The 16423-nt window shown below is 43.8% G+C and overlaps 1 protein-coding gene across 2 annotated transcripts in view; it reads right to left on the reverse strand.

The window, feature by feature from the left end:
* Positions 1-16423, reverse strand: part of Usp46 (ubiquitin specific peptidase 46) — a 76139-nt gene that overhangs the window by 5873 nt on the left and 53843 nt on the right. For both annotated transcript variants that reach the window (XM_008847975.3, XM_029570870.1), the window contains 2 exons: positions 5956-6039; positions 3407-3604 (listed from right to left, as the gene is read on the reverse strand). In XM_008847975.3, coding sequence (XP_008846197.1) covers positions 3407-3604; positions 5956-6039 — 282 coding nt within the window. The remainder of the gene's footprint in view (positions 1-3406; positions 3605-5955; positions 6040-16423) is intronic.

The raw sequence follows: 16423 nt of genomic DNA on the forward strand, positions 1-16423 counted from the left end.
GCGTGTATGTGTAGGGACATGTGTGTGGAAGCCAGAGGTTGACACCAGTTTCTTCTTTGATTGGATTCACTGGCTAGCCATCTTGCTCAAAGGATTCCCTGTGCCTGCCTCCCATACCCTGGGGTTACAGACAGGCTGTCTGAGGCCATCTGGCTTTCACCTGGGTTCAGGGGATCTGAACTCTGGTCTTCATGCTTGTAAAGCAAGTACTTTGTACCCCCTGAGCTATTTCCCCAGCCCCTTAGCTTACTTCCTTTACACACAAGATGCTGTAAAGGACGGGCTCCTGTCTCCCTTCAACCTTACCCACCCACTTCCCCCTCCCTGAGCTCCAGCCTCCTGGGTTCCCATCTTCTCCTGCTTTACCACTGCTGTGTGGACCTTGTTTTGCTGTAACTCTGGCTGGAATGATCCTCCTCTACCCCTGCATTCTTGGCTCATTCCATCCTTGGACTTCAGTATGACTTCACCTCCCCAGACTAACCCTTCACTGACTACTCTTCCTGAATTGGCATCACTTTCTCTTTCGCCTTCCTGCTTACTCCTCAGAGCACTGATCAGCATCTTACATTTCCTGGCAGAGGTTTAGTTTTGATGGTCCAGGCCAATGTGTAGACTTGCCCATGATCCATCATTCCCACCAGGCACTAAACTTCATGAGGGCAGGGCTCATGATGTGTATCATGTTCAGTCTGTTATCTACAGACCCTGGCACAGAACCCAAGAAACAAAGGTTCAGACACCAGGAAGCCACCTACCCACTACACATAGGGCAGTCTTCCATGCATGGGAATGAGCTTGCTGCTACCACTTCAGGATGGAGTTGAAAGCAGCCTGGTTAGTAGCATGTATGACTTGGCACTCACTGCCCCTTATATCAGGCAAGGGCTTCTCAGACTTTGTGTCCCCATTAGAGAAACTAATGAACCCTGATGATTCCAGAGCCCAGTCTCCCACAGGTCCTTGGGATCCATGGCATGGGCCAATGCTTTGCCCTGCACCAGTCCTCCCTAGGATCAGGCACCCACAGAAATCCACGCTGAAAGTGTTCAAGTACTCTGTGTATCATGTACTCGTTTCCTCCTTGCTTGTCCACACCATCACTACCACCCATGATGCCTACCCATCCTAGGCTCTGCCTGCCCAACATCTCCTTTGTCCCACCCATCACAAGGAACAGTGCTCACAGCTGTGTTCTGGTCATCCGAGCCCCATGTTCTTGAGGTGACTAATCATTAAAACTATTCAACAAAACACAAAGTTGACTCATAGCTGGCCAATAAATTCAATTTTTTGAGAAGGAAACAGCCAGCAATCTGAAGTGAGCATGCTCAGGACAGACATGGGGTATGTCATATGAAGGTAATGTCTGAGGAAGGTGGTGTCCCACCCCAGGGCAAGGTGAAAGATTAAGTAACTGTTCCTAACCCAATAACAGTATTCACTTGGTAAAGGTACATTCACGGCCTCTGCTCTGGGTCCCAAGCCAAACCTACAAGCCAGAGGCAAAGCTGTGCCTATCCACACATCCACTTACCTACCCCCAGCCAGACAGAGAACAGCAAGCAGGTGAATTTTCAATATATTTTTCCATATTCATTTCAAATTATGGAACAAAAACCTGCTCAAAGAATTTTCAGCAAAAACCTTTGCTTCTTCATATCTAGAGGCCTCTTTTCTCATTCTGATTGTAAAGTTATGGCAGAATGTGGAGTAATAGGGCTGGCAAAATGGCTCAGTGGGTAAAGGTGCTTGCTGCCAAACCTGACAACCTGAGCTCGATCCCCAGAACCTAATGGTAGAAGAAAAGTCTTCCACAAGCTGTCTTCTGACCTCCATTCTGATACCATGGCAAGCATGTGTGTACACACACACTAAAAAAATAAATGTAACATAAAAATTTTATATTAAAAAAATTGTGGGGAAATGCTAAAAATTCCATAAAGAATTTTTTTTAAGAATAGACTTTGTGGGGATCAGTGGTTAAGAGCACTGGCTACTCTTGCAGAGAACCAAGGTTCAGTTCCCAGCAGCCACACAGAAGCTAACAAGTGTTCATAACTCAAGTTCCAGGGGATCTAATGCCTTCTCCCTCTTCTGGCCTCCACAGGCATTACACACATGTGGTATACTTATGTACATGCAGGCAAAATACACAAACACATAAAAAATAAATAAAACTTACTTTAAACGAATAGACTTTTGATCAGTCAAAATGCCACAAACTTATAACATCTATCACTTCCCATGCTTAATTCATACATCTTTAAAAACTTTTCAGATTGTGATTTTATATACACATATATAAAAGATTTATTTTATTTTTAATTGTGTGTGTGTGTGTGTGTGTGTGTGTGTGTGTGTGTGTGTATGTATGTGTATGCCTAAGGAGATCAGAAAAGGGTGTCAGATCTCCTAGAGCTGAGTTACAGACAGCGGTGAGCTTCCCAACACCGGTGCTTGGAACCAAACTCAGATCTTCTGGAAGCATAGCAAGTGTTCTTACTTGTTGAACCACCTCTCTAATGCCTATATATGGTGTCACGATTGGTTTCAGTTGTCAGCTTGATACACCTGGAAAGAGGGAACCTTGAGGAATTTCCTCCATCAGATTAGCCACATCTGTGAGGTATTTTCTTAACTGCTAATTGATGTAGGAGGTCTTAGCCTACCATGGGCAGTGTCATCCTTGGGCAGGTGGGCCTGGGCTGTAGAAGAAAGGTAGCCAAGCATGCCTCTGGGGGCTCTGCTTCAGTTCCTGCCTCCAGATTCCTGCCTTGGCTTCCCTCAACAATGGACTGTAACCCGTTAGCCACATAAACCTTTCCTCCCTAAGTTGGCTTTGGTCAGTGTTTTACCATAGTAATAGAAAGCAATATGGCTTTTTTCAAAAATAAAATGTGTAAAAATTTATTTCTTCATCATTTTAAACTCATTATCTGTAGCATTTCCATCCAAAGAAGAATAAATTACTTCCCTTGATGATAGAACATGGAGATTATCATTGTTCTTGGGTTACTTATTTTACATGCCTCAGAAGGTATGCTTATTGAAGGTCATATGCCACATACTGACATTTTTTGCTTAATGACAGATTGCATACAGGGCAGTGTGCTATGAAATTAGTGCATCTACTAGTGCTAGTTTGTGCAAGAACACTAGATGATGTTCACATAATGATGAAATCATACAACATTTTATTTTTTACAATACATCCCCATTGTTAGGAGCACATGTGCATATTGGTGTGTGTGTGTGTGTGTGTGTGTATTTTGAGGTGATCAGTAAGAATCTGGATGATACTTCCAGAGTACTACCCATAGTAAAGGTACAGCTGGGTGTGTTTTGACAAGGAGATAAGTCCTATGGTGCAACCATAGACACTTGCTTCCCAGCCCACTGTTACCTGCCGCAGTGAACAACCACAGCCACCAGGTCATACATGCGGTCCAGGTTCACAGCATCACTGGAGGTGTTGAAGAGTCGGAGCTCCAGAGGGAAGACCACCCGGTAAGACAGCTTGGTATACCTGTGGAGCTGTTCCATGTACTTGAACCTCTTTAGGTGCAGGGCCAAAATCATAGGCAGCTTTTTTACCCTCATCCTAAGAAAGCATGAAACAGAAAACCATCTGTACCCAATGCCTGTTAAGGAAAGAGAATACACTATTGCCTACAGTCCAAGCAAGAGCAGGAGACAGCCTAGCACACTCCAAATCAGCAAAGAACTAACTTTTCACGAGCATGAACATATGCTTGTGTAGGGAGACTGACTTATCCTACATCCAGTAAGAGAAAAGCATAGTAGTGTCTCACCATCTCTAGAGCATCCATAGTAGATGCTCTAGAACTTGTGCAATGCTCTATCACTGCCCTCTGCCTGCAGAGTAGAATGTATTTGGATAGTCCACTCCCAAATACATGAACAGGAAGGCTGAGAGGTTTAGAGAAAAGGAAACTTGGAAGAGAACTAGGTAAACCAATATAGACAGAACTTCAGGAAGCTTCTGGAACTCACAGAAATGGGCATCAGACCCCAAAAGTGCCAGGTTTGTGCTCACCCTTTACTCTTGTGATTTCATGCACATAGGTCCCCTACCATGGGTCCCACTACCAGCATTTATAAAGCACAAGGTTTGCTTTATGACTGTCCTCCCCAAACTAAGCTCCAGCGCCCTGGATATTTCAGTGGGGGCATGAGAGGGGGGCCATAGTCAAGTTTGAACAAGACTATTGCCTATTTTGAAGCCCTCCACATATATTAGTGGATTGAAGGCTTTGAGAAAGCTATGGTAAAGGAATTGTTCTAATCCCAACCTCACATAATAACACAGTATTTTTTTTCACTAGATGACCATTAATTAACATTCCTGGGTAAACTGCCACACAGTTAACAGTATATGTAGGTAACACTGATGAAGAGAGGCATCCAGCTCCCTTCTAGGTCCTCCCCTCCCCCATCTCCACTGATCCATGTGCTGAGCTGGCAAAAATGCTGCTGGGCTTGTGCAGTTGAAAAGGACCAATTCTAAGAGAACATTTACTGAAGAATCTAATAAGGCATAACCCTATTTATAAAAATAAGAAAAATAAAAATATTAGTAGCACCTAGTATGGTGCTTCTGCCTGATAATGCCAAAATTCAGGAGGGAGGTGGAGACAGGAGGATGAAACCTCCAGGGATGAACAGAAAGCACCTTCACGACACACAGGCAGGCTGGGGTCACCTTAGGCAGACTAAGATCATAAAGATGGAAGGGCAGAATTGACAGCTCTGTCTGCTAATATGTGGTACCTGCTGCCTGCTACAGTGCCTGGCTGTCTCTTAAGTTTTGATGCAGTCAAGACAGATGTACATGGGTGTCATGGAAGGTGAAGGAGGCTGAACAGAGAAATCATTACAACTTCAGGTCTATACCTCCCAAGGATTTTAGATGGCACTACTGAGCGTCTAAGAGCTACCTTGAAATCTCCTGAACCAAAGAGATAAATTTAACCCAAGTGAGAATTCACAGGAAGGTTAAAATGTCAAGCTTCTTGGCTTCTGGGGTGGACAATGGAGAACAACCAGTTATCTTGGATGGCCCAAGAGCTGTAACTGGTGGGTACTGGTAGGGGAACCCTGGATATGATGCCAAGTCAGAACACAACAACTTTCTTTTTTTTTTTTTAGGTCTTTTGAGACAAGGTCTCCCTGTAGCTGCAGCTGGCCTGGATTCACTAATGGAGACCAGGCTGGCCTCAAACTCACAGAGATCCTCCTGCCTCTGCCTCCCGCCACCATGCCTGGCTTGTAATGTTTACTTTTTTATTGCTGAGTGGCTGAAGAGACCTAGACTATCTGATCCTCCTGCCTCAGCTTCCCAAGTCCTAGGCTTGCAGGCATGTGCCGCCACACCCAGCTTTTTAAAATATAATGTTTAAACAGAGTATTTGGGCTTGCCTCGAACTCAGAGATTCGCCTGCCTCTGTCTCTCGAGTGCTGGGATTAAAGGCATGCGCCACCACGCCCAGCTTGAACACAACAACTTTCTTATCACCTGTCCCTGTAACTGATGGATCCTTGCCTCACAGCTCCATATTAAACAATGGGTTGTTTTTAAATCTCTGTCTAAAGCCTAAAGCAGCATTAGTAAGTGTCTATTGTGTGCTATGTACTGTACTAGGTACTAATCTTTAATCCCAAGAAGGGAATAATTATATTTAATCCCCACTTGTTTGCCCAGCACAGAATCTGACACACAGAAACAGTACTTGTTGAGCGATTAAAGGAATGAGCAAACAGACAAATGGCATCTTTGAAGGACAGCATTCTTGGCCTGGATTTATTGATGAAGAAGGTCACTGACCCCACCCACCCCAAAGCCCCACAAGGCTGACATTCCAAACTGGCTGAGCCTGTTTTTTCCCCCCCAAAGACACAAAGCCCCCCTCTGAAGCTGAGTCCTTCACGTACCTTTTCTGGGCCTCCTGTTTGCTGCAGCACATTTCACAATAATATTTTTGTTCACTACACAGTGTTTCTGTGTTACTGAAGTCTCTGTAGAGAAAAATATTTTCACCTCTTAAAAAAGTCCAAACATAATATACCACATTTTAAATCCCTCTATTACCTGTAGGGTAATTTTAAAGTGAAAGTGAGGAAAACAGTAATCACAAAAGATCCTTCTTAAGACTAGGGACCATTATACCATTAGAGCATGTCTACAGAACTGAGTTATGACTTCACTAGGACAGCTTTGCAAATATAGCTTGATTAGACCAGGCATGGTGCCACACACCTATAACCCCAGCACTTGGGAGGTTAAGCCCAAAGGATAGCAAACTCAAGGCCAGTCTGAGTTACACTATGAATTCAAAGCCAAGCCGGGTTTGATAATGAAACATTGTCCCCAAACAAAACAAACCAGAAAAACTTTAAGGAGACAAAGACTTACAAACTAGAGTTTCCAACAGATTCAGGGGTGGGGGTGGGGGTGAGTCACTATTTAGTAGGAAATACTTGTAAGTTAAAATTTTTTTAACTATAATGGAAAAATGCTATCTGTAGTTAAAAAAAAAAAAACTGAGATTCAAAAAAGGCAATCATATACAATCCAAAGTGGTATTATTATATTATGAAAAATGGTATCACAGAAGGTCCATATTTCAAAAACCACAGGAATAACGCCAGTAAAATCGAAACCACACAAATGACCTTATATCCAACTAAGAAAGCAATGAGATGGGGCTGGGGATGTAGCTTGGCTGGTAGAGTGCTTGCCCAGCATGCATGAGGCCCTGGGTTCAAGCTCTAGTGCTGCATAAGTCACATATGGTGGTACATGACTATAATCTTAGCACTAGGGAGTTGGAAGCAGGAGGATTAGGAGTTCAAGGCCATTCTTGACTACATAGCAGTGATTTCAAGGCCAGCTTAGGCTACATAAGTACCTGTCACACACGCAAAAAGTCATCAGGAGGTTCCAGGCTCCCACCCGCCACTGCTCCCCAGAGGATAAGAACTTTAACAGACGCCTCTGTGATGATGCTATGTGTGTTTGTCTTATCAGAGGCTTCTACCCTGCTACTTGGAGTTTTTGTATTCTAAATGTCACAGTCTTTTATTCTTTTTCTGGTCCTCAAGATTCTACTCTGCATGTCCATCTGGTTCAAAAGGCTGAAAAGAATATCCAGAATGTAATACTCTGCAGTTTTGAAAATATGTGGGACACTTCCTTATCTACATTCTCCTAACAGCAGAACGATCAGGTCTAATTAAAAAGAAAATGGCATTTAAATGGTGTTAATGACATACCACTTATATAGAACATATCAAGAGAAAACAGACTGATCATTCACTACATCCTGAGACATTTATTGAGAGTCCTGGGGGCCAGGTCCTGGGGATTTGGAGAGTAGTCACACTTATACACAGGCATATACAAATGAGCCTTTAGCCAAGGTAGTTTAGAAATAAATACTATATGTAATTCCCCTGCCTAAGATATCCCCCCAAAAGTTTCTTGCTGCACTCAGGAATAACAGTCCAGCTTGCACGCCTGTAGGCCAGGGGCACCAGACCCTGACTAATCTTACTGACATCATCTCTTACTCTACCAATGCCACTTTCTCTCTGCTCCAGCCACCTGAGCCTTGAGGTGCTGTCTCCTGTCTCAGGGCACTGGCAGAGGCTACTGTCTTAGCATGAAGAGCTTGTCCCAGAGGCCTCTATGGCTAGCTGGGCTAGTTATTCAGAGTTCAGTGAACTATCCTTTCTTCAGAGTGGATTTCCCTGACTATCTAAAGAAATTCATGATGCAGCCTGGTTTTGTTTTTTAAATATTTTATTTAGTGCTGGGCATGGTGGCACATGTCTTTAATCCCAGCACTCAGGAGGCAGAGGCAGGTGGATCTCTGGGAGTTCAAGGCCGGCCTAGTCTACATAGTGAGTTCCAGGCCAACTGGGGCTACAGAGAGAGACCCCATCTAAAAAAGTTATTTATTTTATTTTTATTTTATGTGTATGAATGTATTGCCCGCATGTATGTAAGTGCACCCATATTATGCAATGTACACAGAGGTCAGAAGAGGGCATCAGATCCCCTAGAACCGGAGTTCCCAATAATTGTAGCCACCATGTGGGTGCTGGGATTCAAATGCAGGTCTTCTGCTCTAACCACTGAGCCATCTCTCTAGCCCTCACCGCCTAGCTTTCTTCACTGCATATGTCCTCATTTAAAACCATTCTCCTGTGAATCTTACCACTTATTCTCCTCTAAAGCTTGCCTGTTTCTTTAACTGCAAGATACCCAGCCTGATGTATAGTGGCACTCAATGTCTGCTGAATGGATGAATGAACAGACAGATGAAGTATAAAGACCAGAGAAAAAGCACAGAGAAAAGAAGTAAGTTTGAACTGGAATAACTGAAGTGTTTCCGCTGTGGTGGCTTGAATGATAAATATCCCCAGAGGCTCACGTATTTGAACACTTGTCCCCTGTTGGTGGCACTGTTTGGGGAAGTTATGGAACCTTTAGAAGATGGAGCCTTGCTGGAGGAATTAGATAACTGGGGATGACCTTTGAGGGTTTATAGCTTGCTCCACTTCCTGCTCTTGCTCTCTGTCTTCCTGCATAGATGAAAATGTTAACTGGACAGCTTTCTGTTCCTGCTTTCCTCACCATTATAGACTCTGGCCCTATAGAACTAAGCCAAAATACCCACCACCCCCCTTAAGTTGCTTTTGGTCATGGTATTTTTATCAAAGCAACAGAGAAGTAACTAGCAAAACCTCTAAGAGGCAATGTCCAAGTCAGGTTCTCACAGAGGGAAAGTATGCCAGGAAGACACCAAAGTACAAAGACAAAGGACAGACACCCAGATGTGTGGGAGGACCACAACTGCAGTGAGTGGCACAGAAGCTACATGGAGCTGGCATAGGCCTTGTGGCTCAGGAGCCCCCAAACAGGTCTCTGCAAAGGAAGAGCGTATCCAGATAGTGTTTTTGAGAAATACTTCTTTGGACAGAACTAAAGAGAAAGAGTTGGAGGGGCTGGTTCAGACCTTCTGTTTCCAAGTACCTTGTGCATAAGCAGACCCAAGTACAGTCCAATGAAGACTTCCCTGTGTAACCGCTGAGAAGTATTGTTTCAGGGGATTAAGTGGAGTAAGGCAAGGGAGGAAGGGAGGGGTAGAGGCAATTGTGAAAATTCATATCTATGGGGGGCTAGAGAGATGGCTCAGCGGTTAAGAGCACTGACTGCTCTTGCAGAGGATCTGGGTTCGATTCCCAGCACCCACATGGCAGCTATGAACTGTCCTTAACTCCAGTTCCAGGGGAACCCAAAGCTCTCTTCTGACCTCCGTGGCATTGCACGACATGGGCACACACATACATGTAGGCAATACACTCACACATAAAATAAAAATAATAAATAAAATATTTTTAAAAAGAAAGAAAATTCATATCTATGGAATGTCTCCCCAAACATCCTTATCTAATAATGAACCAGAATAATCAAGGAAAGCACAGTAAAGAGTAAGGAATTAGGGGGGTGGAGAGACTGCTCCCAAGCAGCTCCAAGGTGGCTACAAACTGTCCTTAGCTCCAGTTCCAGGAGATCCTATGCCCTCTTCTGGCCTCCATGGGTGTTGCACCCATGTGGCACACTTGTACATAGACAGGCAAAACACTCATACACATAAAAATAAAAAAATAATAGAGTGAGGAATTAAAACATTCTTATATCTCAAAAACAAATTCTTTATGATATGTGATAGAATAAAATGAAATATAGCAGAAGTTCTTAATGGGTGAAATATCCCTAATCTCCAAATCCAAAATACTAGTCCCAAACATTTAGATCAGAGATGTTCAATTTGTTCTAATGTAAAAGCCCAGTTTACAAATAATCACCATGCTGCTTAGTCCCAGTGGGCCAGAAGTACATTGTCATAATAAAAACAGTGATGCTGTTGTGACACTGGACCTTAGAAACAGGAAGTAAAGCTAAGGAGCTAGAGAGACAGCTCAAAACTTAAGAGCACTGGCTGCTCTTGCAAAGGACCCAGATTTGATTCTCAGCACCCACATGGTAGCTAACAACAATCTGTAACTCCAGATCCAGGGGATCTGATGCCTCTTTCTGGACTCTGCAGGCACTGCACAACACTCATTACCCAGGCACTGGGTACACTTACATTCATGTAGGCAAAACACTCACACACATTAAATAAGGATAAATAAATCCCCCCAAAATATTTTTCTAAAGTGAAGGTAAGTGAGGGGCTGACGGAGGAGGAAGAGAAGCAAAGCCAAGTCTGTGCGTTCAAGCTGGGAGTTCTGAGAACAGCACCTCCTGGTGCTGCACGCCTGGAAATGCAGGCTCAGAGGTTCAGTCAAGGAGGCTGCAGAGCTTGAAGCCAGCCTCCCACATAAGGGGAACAAAAAACCAAAACCATAAAATGAACAAGAAAGGTCAGGATCCAAAGAGAAGTCAAAAGGGGAAGTAGGTGGGAAAGAGGTCTTTTTGGCACTTAGGATAAATTACTGAAGCACAGAGAAGAGGCCAGGGGAGAGCCCAGAGCTGTCTGAGTTGCTTTCAAAGGAGTCATAGTAGAAACTGAACATTATTTTAAGATTCACCATGGGAATAAATCTAATAAAAAATGCATGCCTTGGGCTGGAGAGATGGCTCAGCAGTTAAGATCACTGGCTGCTCTTGCAGAGGCCCCAGGTTCAAATCCCAGCACTCACACAGTGGCTAACAACCATCTGTAACTCCAGTTCCAAAGGAACCAATACCCTCTTCTGACTTCCACTGACATTGTGCAACACGGGTGTACTCACATGCATGCAGGCAATACACTCATACAGATAGAGAGATAGATGATAGATAGATAGATAGATAGATAGATAGATAGATAGATAGATAGATGATAGATGATAGATAGATAGATAGATAGATAGATAGATAGATAGATAGATAGACAGACAGACAGATAGATGGATAATTTGTTCTAGACTTAGGTTACCAGCTGTCGCCTAAACGCCATTAAACACAAAGATTGAGTTGCGGTGTGGCTCTGTAACAGTGTACTTTCCTAGCATATCACAGGGCTGAATTTCATCGCCACACACCAGAAATGGAGACAGAGTGAAAGATGATTAGGTACATTAATAGATACATAGACAAATGGATGGATGGATGAATGGATGGATGGATGGATGGAAGATAGGTCATGGAGGTGATAAATAGAAAGTTAGATCGATGTCAGATGCCTACATGATACATAAATGGATGACTGATGATATAGATGATAGAGAGATGGTAGATAGATACAAAGATATATGCATAGATAGATAGATAGATAGATAGATAGATAGATAGATAGATAGATAGATAATTTTTAAAAAGAAATGCATCCCTTTATAAAGGAAGCTCAAAAGTTTTGTGGAAACATATCCAAGGAAACCTGAATAAATGGGAGAGAACTATGTCACGTGGGAAAGCTTTCCTATGGACAGCTAGCATGCCCAAGTTAATGTCCGGACTTGATATGTTTTCAATTAAAAACTTAATCCACTCAGCAAAATAGTGCAAATACTGATCTGGGAGAGAAAATTCTTGAGCACTACTTCTGATGATTGCCACGTCATGACACTACAGGAGAAGCACACTGGGGTGAACTGATGTGGCTCTTCCTGCAGGTGGCAGTGCCAGCCACGCCCAGTCTTTTCAGAGGGGTCAACATTCACCTGCAGCTCATGGTTCCTGATGCTGGGAAGGTTTGCTCAGGGATCTAGAACACTGGTCCCTATCCCATAAAGCTGAGCACTAGAGGATGTGGTCCTTGGGGTTGGGAAGGTGGCTCAGTTGGTAAAGGGACTGCCACACAAGCATGATGACCCAAGTTTGGATCCCCAGTACCCACTTAAGAGCTACGGTGAGGCAGTGCATGTCTGTAACACCAGTGCTAGGGTATGAGATGGATCCCTGGAGCTCACTGGCAAGCTACTCTAGCTGAATCAGTGAGTTCCAGGTTCAGTGAGAGATCCTGTCTCAAAAAAAAAAAAAAAAAAAAAAAAAAAGTGTGAAGTTGATCTTAACTGTCCTTGAAAGGCATTTTATGGTATTTTTTGTCTTCTCCTTGAATGTGTTTGTCCCTCACCATGGCTCCTTCAAAGAACCTCAGCTTTCTCCTCTAAGAGCTCCCCTTTTTAAAATCAGTCTCAATCATCAGTGTCACCTTCTGCTTTCAGATCGATCAAGTATATCAGAGTTCCTCCAGGTAAAACCCAGGCGTGTTTCGGCCTTCCCAGAAGCCCCAAAGTGCTGCCAGGGTTGAGACCAGCTATTCCAAGTCACCCAGATGTTAGCAGTATATGGACCACCAGGGGAACTGGTCAAAATACAGATTCTGGTTCTAGAGCCTCTTCATTTCTAATGACATCCCAGATGCTGTCAGTGGTGCCGGTCCACCAACCTCTGGATAGCAAGGTGCTGGAGCCGAGGACCTCAAGTTTGAGCAGTACCACAGTCAGTGGAATATGCATTAGACACAGAAGTGCAGATTCACTGAACTTTTGAATGCGACCTTGCCTCTATCATTACCACTATACCAGATGATTCCAACACACACACCAAAGTCTGAGAACCACTGACTTGAATATTAAAATAAAAAAGAAAGAAGTACAGTCACTAGGGAAATCAGAATGGAGTTCCTCAAAAACAAAATAATAAAACAAACATATGACCCAGTATATGACCTATATACCATGACTGCGTTTATACCTGAAGGTCCTCTGCATACCACAGTGACACCTGCACATCCATGGTGATTGTTATTCTAGTCACAATAGCTAAGATATGGAGCCAGTCTAGATGTCCACCAACAGAGGAACAGATAAAGGAACTGTGGTACATACACACATTGGAATCCTATTCAGACATAAAGAAGAATGAAATCATGATAGGTGCAGGAAAATGACTGGAACTAAATGTCATTAGATTAAGCAAAACAAGCCAGATTCAGAAAGACAAATATTTCATATGTGGACTCCACTCCCTGCCTCCAGACAGGGGTGTGTATGTTTGGGGGGGTGGTAGAAGAGGCACTATGAGAGAGGAGGAAGAGGTCTAACAGGAGGAGTCGGGGGGGGTGATGGAATCTAAGTGATGTGAACGCAGAAGGGAGGACAACTTGAGGAGAGCAAGAGGTCCAAGAAGAGCAGGTAGAAGGATGGGCGAGGGCTGTGGGGAGGACAAATTAGAACAAACTGTAATATATGAAAATGCCATAATGAAACCCACTACTTTGCATGCTAACTAGAAAAATAATAAGAGTAAGGCTTAACGTGGCACATACTAGGAAATTTCATATAGCAGTAACAACCAAACTAAAACAAAGGTCAGAGAAACAGGAGAGAGGCACAAGATAAGCAGCAGGAAGATGTGTGAACTTGGGACATAAAATGAGTTTCTCAAAACAGGGAAAGGGGGCTGGACAGATGGCTCAGTGGTTAACAGCACATAAGTTCTTTGGTTCCCAGCACCCACATGGCAGCGAGCAACTGACACTTTCTTCTAGCCTCTTCAGGCACCAGACACATACATGGTGCACTTACATACATGCAGGCAAAACACTCATACACATAGAAAATAAATATATATCTTTGGGGGGGGGCTAGAGAGATGGCTCAGTGGTTAAGAGCACTGGCTGCTCTTGCAGAGGACCCAGGTTCGATTCCCAGCACTCACGTGGCCACTAACAACTATCAGTAATTCCAATTCCAGAGGAATCCAATGTTCTCTTTTGACTTCCATGGGCATTGCACAACATGAGCGCACTTGCACACATGCAGGCAATATACTCATACACATAAAAATTTTTTTAAATGAATAAAATAATTTTAAAAATTAATAGAAAAAGAATTGTTTAAAAGATTAAGTTTCCCATGGAGAGAGTTCTGGAAGAATTCAAAAGCTGTTCTCCTCTAACACCTGGCTGACCTCCTTGGCCCAAGGAAAGTGGAGATTTCAAGTGAAAGGAAGATGGGATAAGGTTTTAAAAACCAGGAGCTCTTAGAGAAGACTAGGTTCTGTGAAGGAGCTGCAGGGAGAGGCAAAGGTACTTGGGAAGTCAGAAAGTGTTTGCAAGAACAGTTAGGACAAGCTGACTGATGCAGTCTGCGTCTTTACCTGAGGGCGTCCCTGAACTTTTTAACAGGAAAGAAGGGGGAAGGGGAAAGGGGGGAAAGGGCAAAGGAAAAGGTCTCTCAGAATCTTCAGTCACACAGACTGCTTATCTTACCTAAGACACAGAACCCAGGTCTAAAATCTGAGAACCGTAGCTCAGCCACAGCGTGGATTTACGACTTCTTTAGACCTGCTTCCTGGATTTAAATCTTATTTGCACCATTTCTCTGGAACAAAAGTTCAGTAAGAATATGCTGTAATCTGTCACCTAAAGCCCTTCTGGAAAGAGGTGGCCAGGAGTTTATTTCAGACCCCACAATTTCAGCTTGACTTCTTAACAGCTGTTAAAATAGATGAAAAACAGAAACATCACAAAGAAAACTCATAATCCTAATTTTAACCACAAAGACAATAAAATGGACAGAAATTGATTAAATCAAGAAAGACGCTAAGATAATTGTCATTCCTTCTCTTTTAATTCAAAAGTTTGAGGGTTCCTTTGCTTTTTAATGGCTCTGTTGGCTCATCCACCCCTGGATCTCCCCTGCACGCCACATCACACAGCTCTCAATGGTCAATGGCCACAGCTGGCAGACTTCTTTCCTGGTCACAAGAGGGCAGGTGAGCCAGTCAAGGTCTAGTTTGGAGATGATATAAAAATGTGGAGTATACCTGGTCCATTGACCCTATCCCCTAGTGGGGGTTAGAGAGTCCCATCCAAATCACCATGGCTAAGGGTCAACCAAAACTGAGGAGCCCCAAACTGCTGCCCCAAACTGGGAAGGGCACCTAAGGGCAAAAGAAGCCAGGCATGGTGGAAGACCCTGTCTCAAAGAGAAAAAAGGAAAGAAACGAAACAAAATAAAATGAAATAGTGCATTTGTCCAGAAAAAAAGAATAATGTGGAGTACAAAATTGTGGTGCACTTATCAGGAACATTGGCCTAGACTATCCAATCAGATGGGAATCTAATATATCTAAAGGGCAAATTTGGGTGTTGAAGTGAACACTGAGGTCACTAAATAAGAAAACAAGATGGAGGCACTCCCATTCAACATCGAGATATCAGAACAAGCACCTGGGTGTAATCAGCAACTCTCTGGGAGCTGGTGGCCTGCACCAATCAGGAGGTACAGGGTGAATAGAGCCCAAAAGTCTTCAAAGACAAGATAAGCCTCAGAAGAGGCCTCCAAAAGGGGGATAAAAATCCAGACTCCAGGCAGTCCAGCAGATACACAAGCCTCTTACTCTAGTAACATGGGACACTTCCAGTGACCCATCTCCCACCAGAATCCCTTGCTTCTGACTTGGCTCTGACCTTGGTGACTGCTGAGTATCCAGCACCCTGGTTGACCTGGCTAAGCACAGTTGAGGCCATGACCAGCTGGCCTCCATTGCTCTCAAGAAACATAGTTCCCCAGGAGCATCTAAAAGGGCCAGATGTGGTGATACACGCAGGCCTTTAAGCCCAGCACTCTATGAGATCCACGCCAGCCTGGTCTACATAGCAAGTACCAGGCTAGCAAAGGCTACAAGGAGACCATGTCTCAAAAAAAACCCAAATAAATAAATAAATACAGGAGAAAACAAGCTGAGTATAAACACTCATCTCTCTGTTTTCCTGACTGTGGACACAACGTGGCCGCTGTCTCACCCTCCTGTCACTATGCCTTTTTTGCCTTCAAACCATGGGTCAAAATGAACCCTTCTTCCTCAAGTTGCTTTTGGGTCAGGTATTTTACCACAACAATGAGAAAAGCACCTGGTTCAGGCGCTACTCCACCCTCCCCGACCAGCCTTGCCATTCCCAACTGCCTCTACCCGACTTAACTGGAGAAGCAAGACCAACATGCACACTTCTCCAGGGAAGGAAAGTACGGAAACAGAAATCTGGGTTTCAATTCTTCCCATAGTATGGTTCCCCAGAGGCTGAAGTCAGAACTAAGCTCACAGTCCTTTACTTGCCTGATTTCAGTGTTACAGCCACCATCACCTGCCTTCAAACAGCCCAGGAGACCCCAAGAGGCAGAGGAAGAAACCCTAAATCCAAATTTCCACCAAGCAGGGGAAAGGGCAAATAATGTCTTTCCCCTTATTTCTTTATCGTCAATTAATGTTGGTACAACCTTATCTTTTCCCATCCATATGTAAGACCCTAAAGCATTCAAGTGATCAAAAATGGCCTCTTGGGGCTGGAGAGATGGCTCGGTGGTTAAGAGCACCGGCTGCTCTTACAGGGGACCC

This window comes from Nannospalax galili, unplaced genomic scaffold, assembly GCF_000622305.1.
Source record: "Nannospalax galili isolate Female #2095 unplaced genomic scaffold, S.galili_v1.0 scaffold1424, whole genome shotgun sequence".
NCBI classification, from domain to species: Eukaryota; Metazoa; Chordata; class Mammalia; order Rodentia; family Spalacidae; genus Nannospalax; species Nannospalax galili.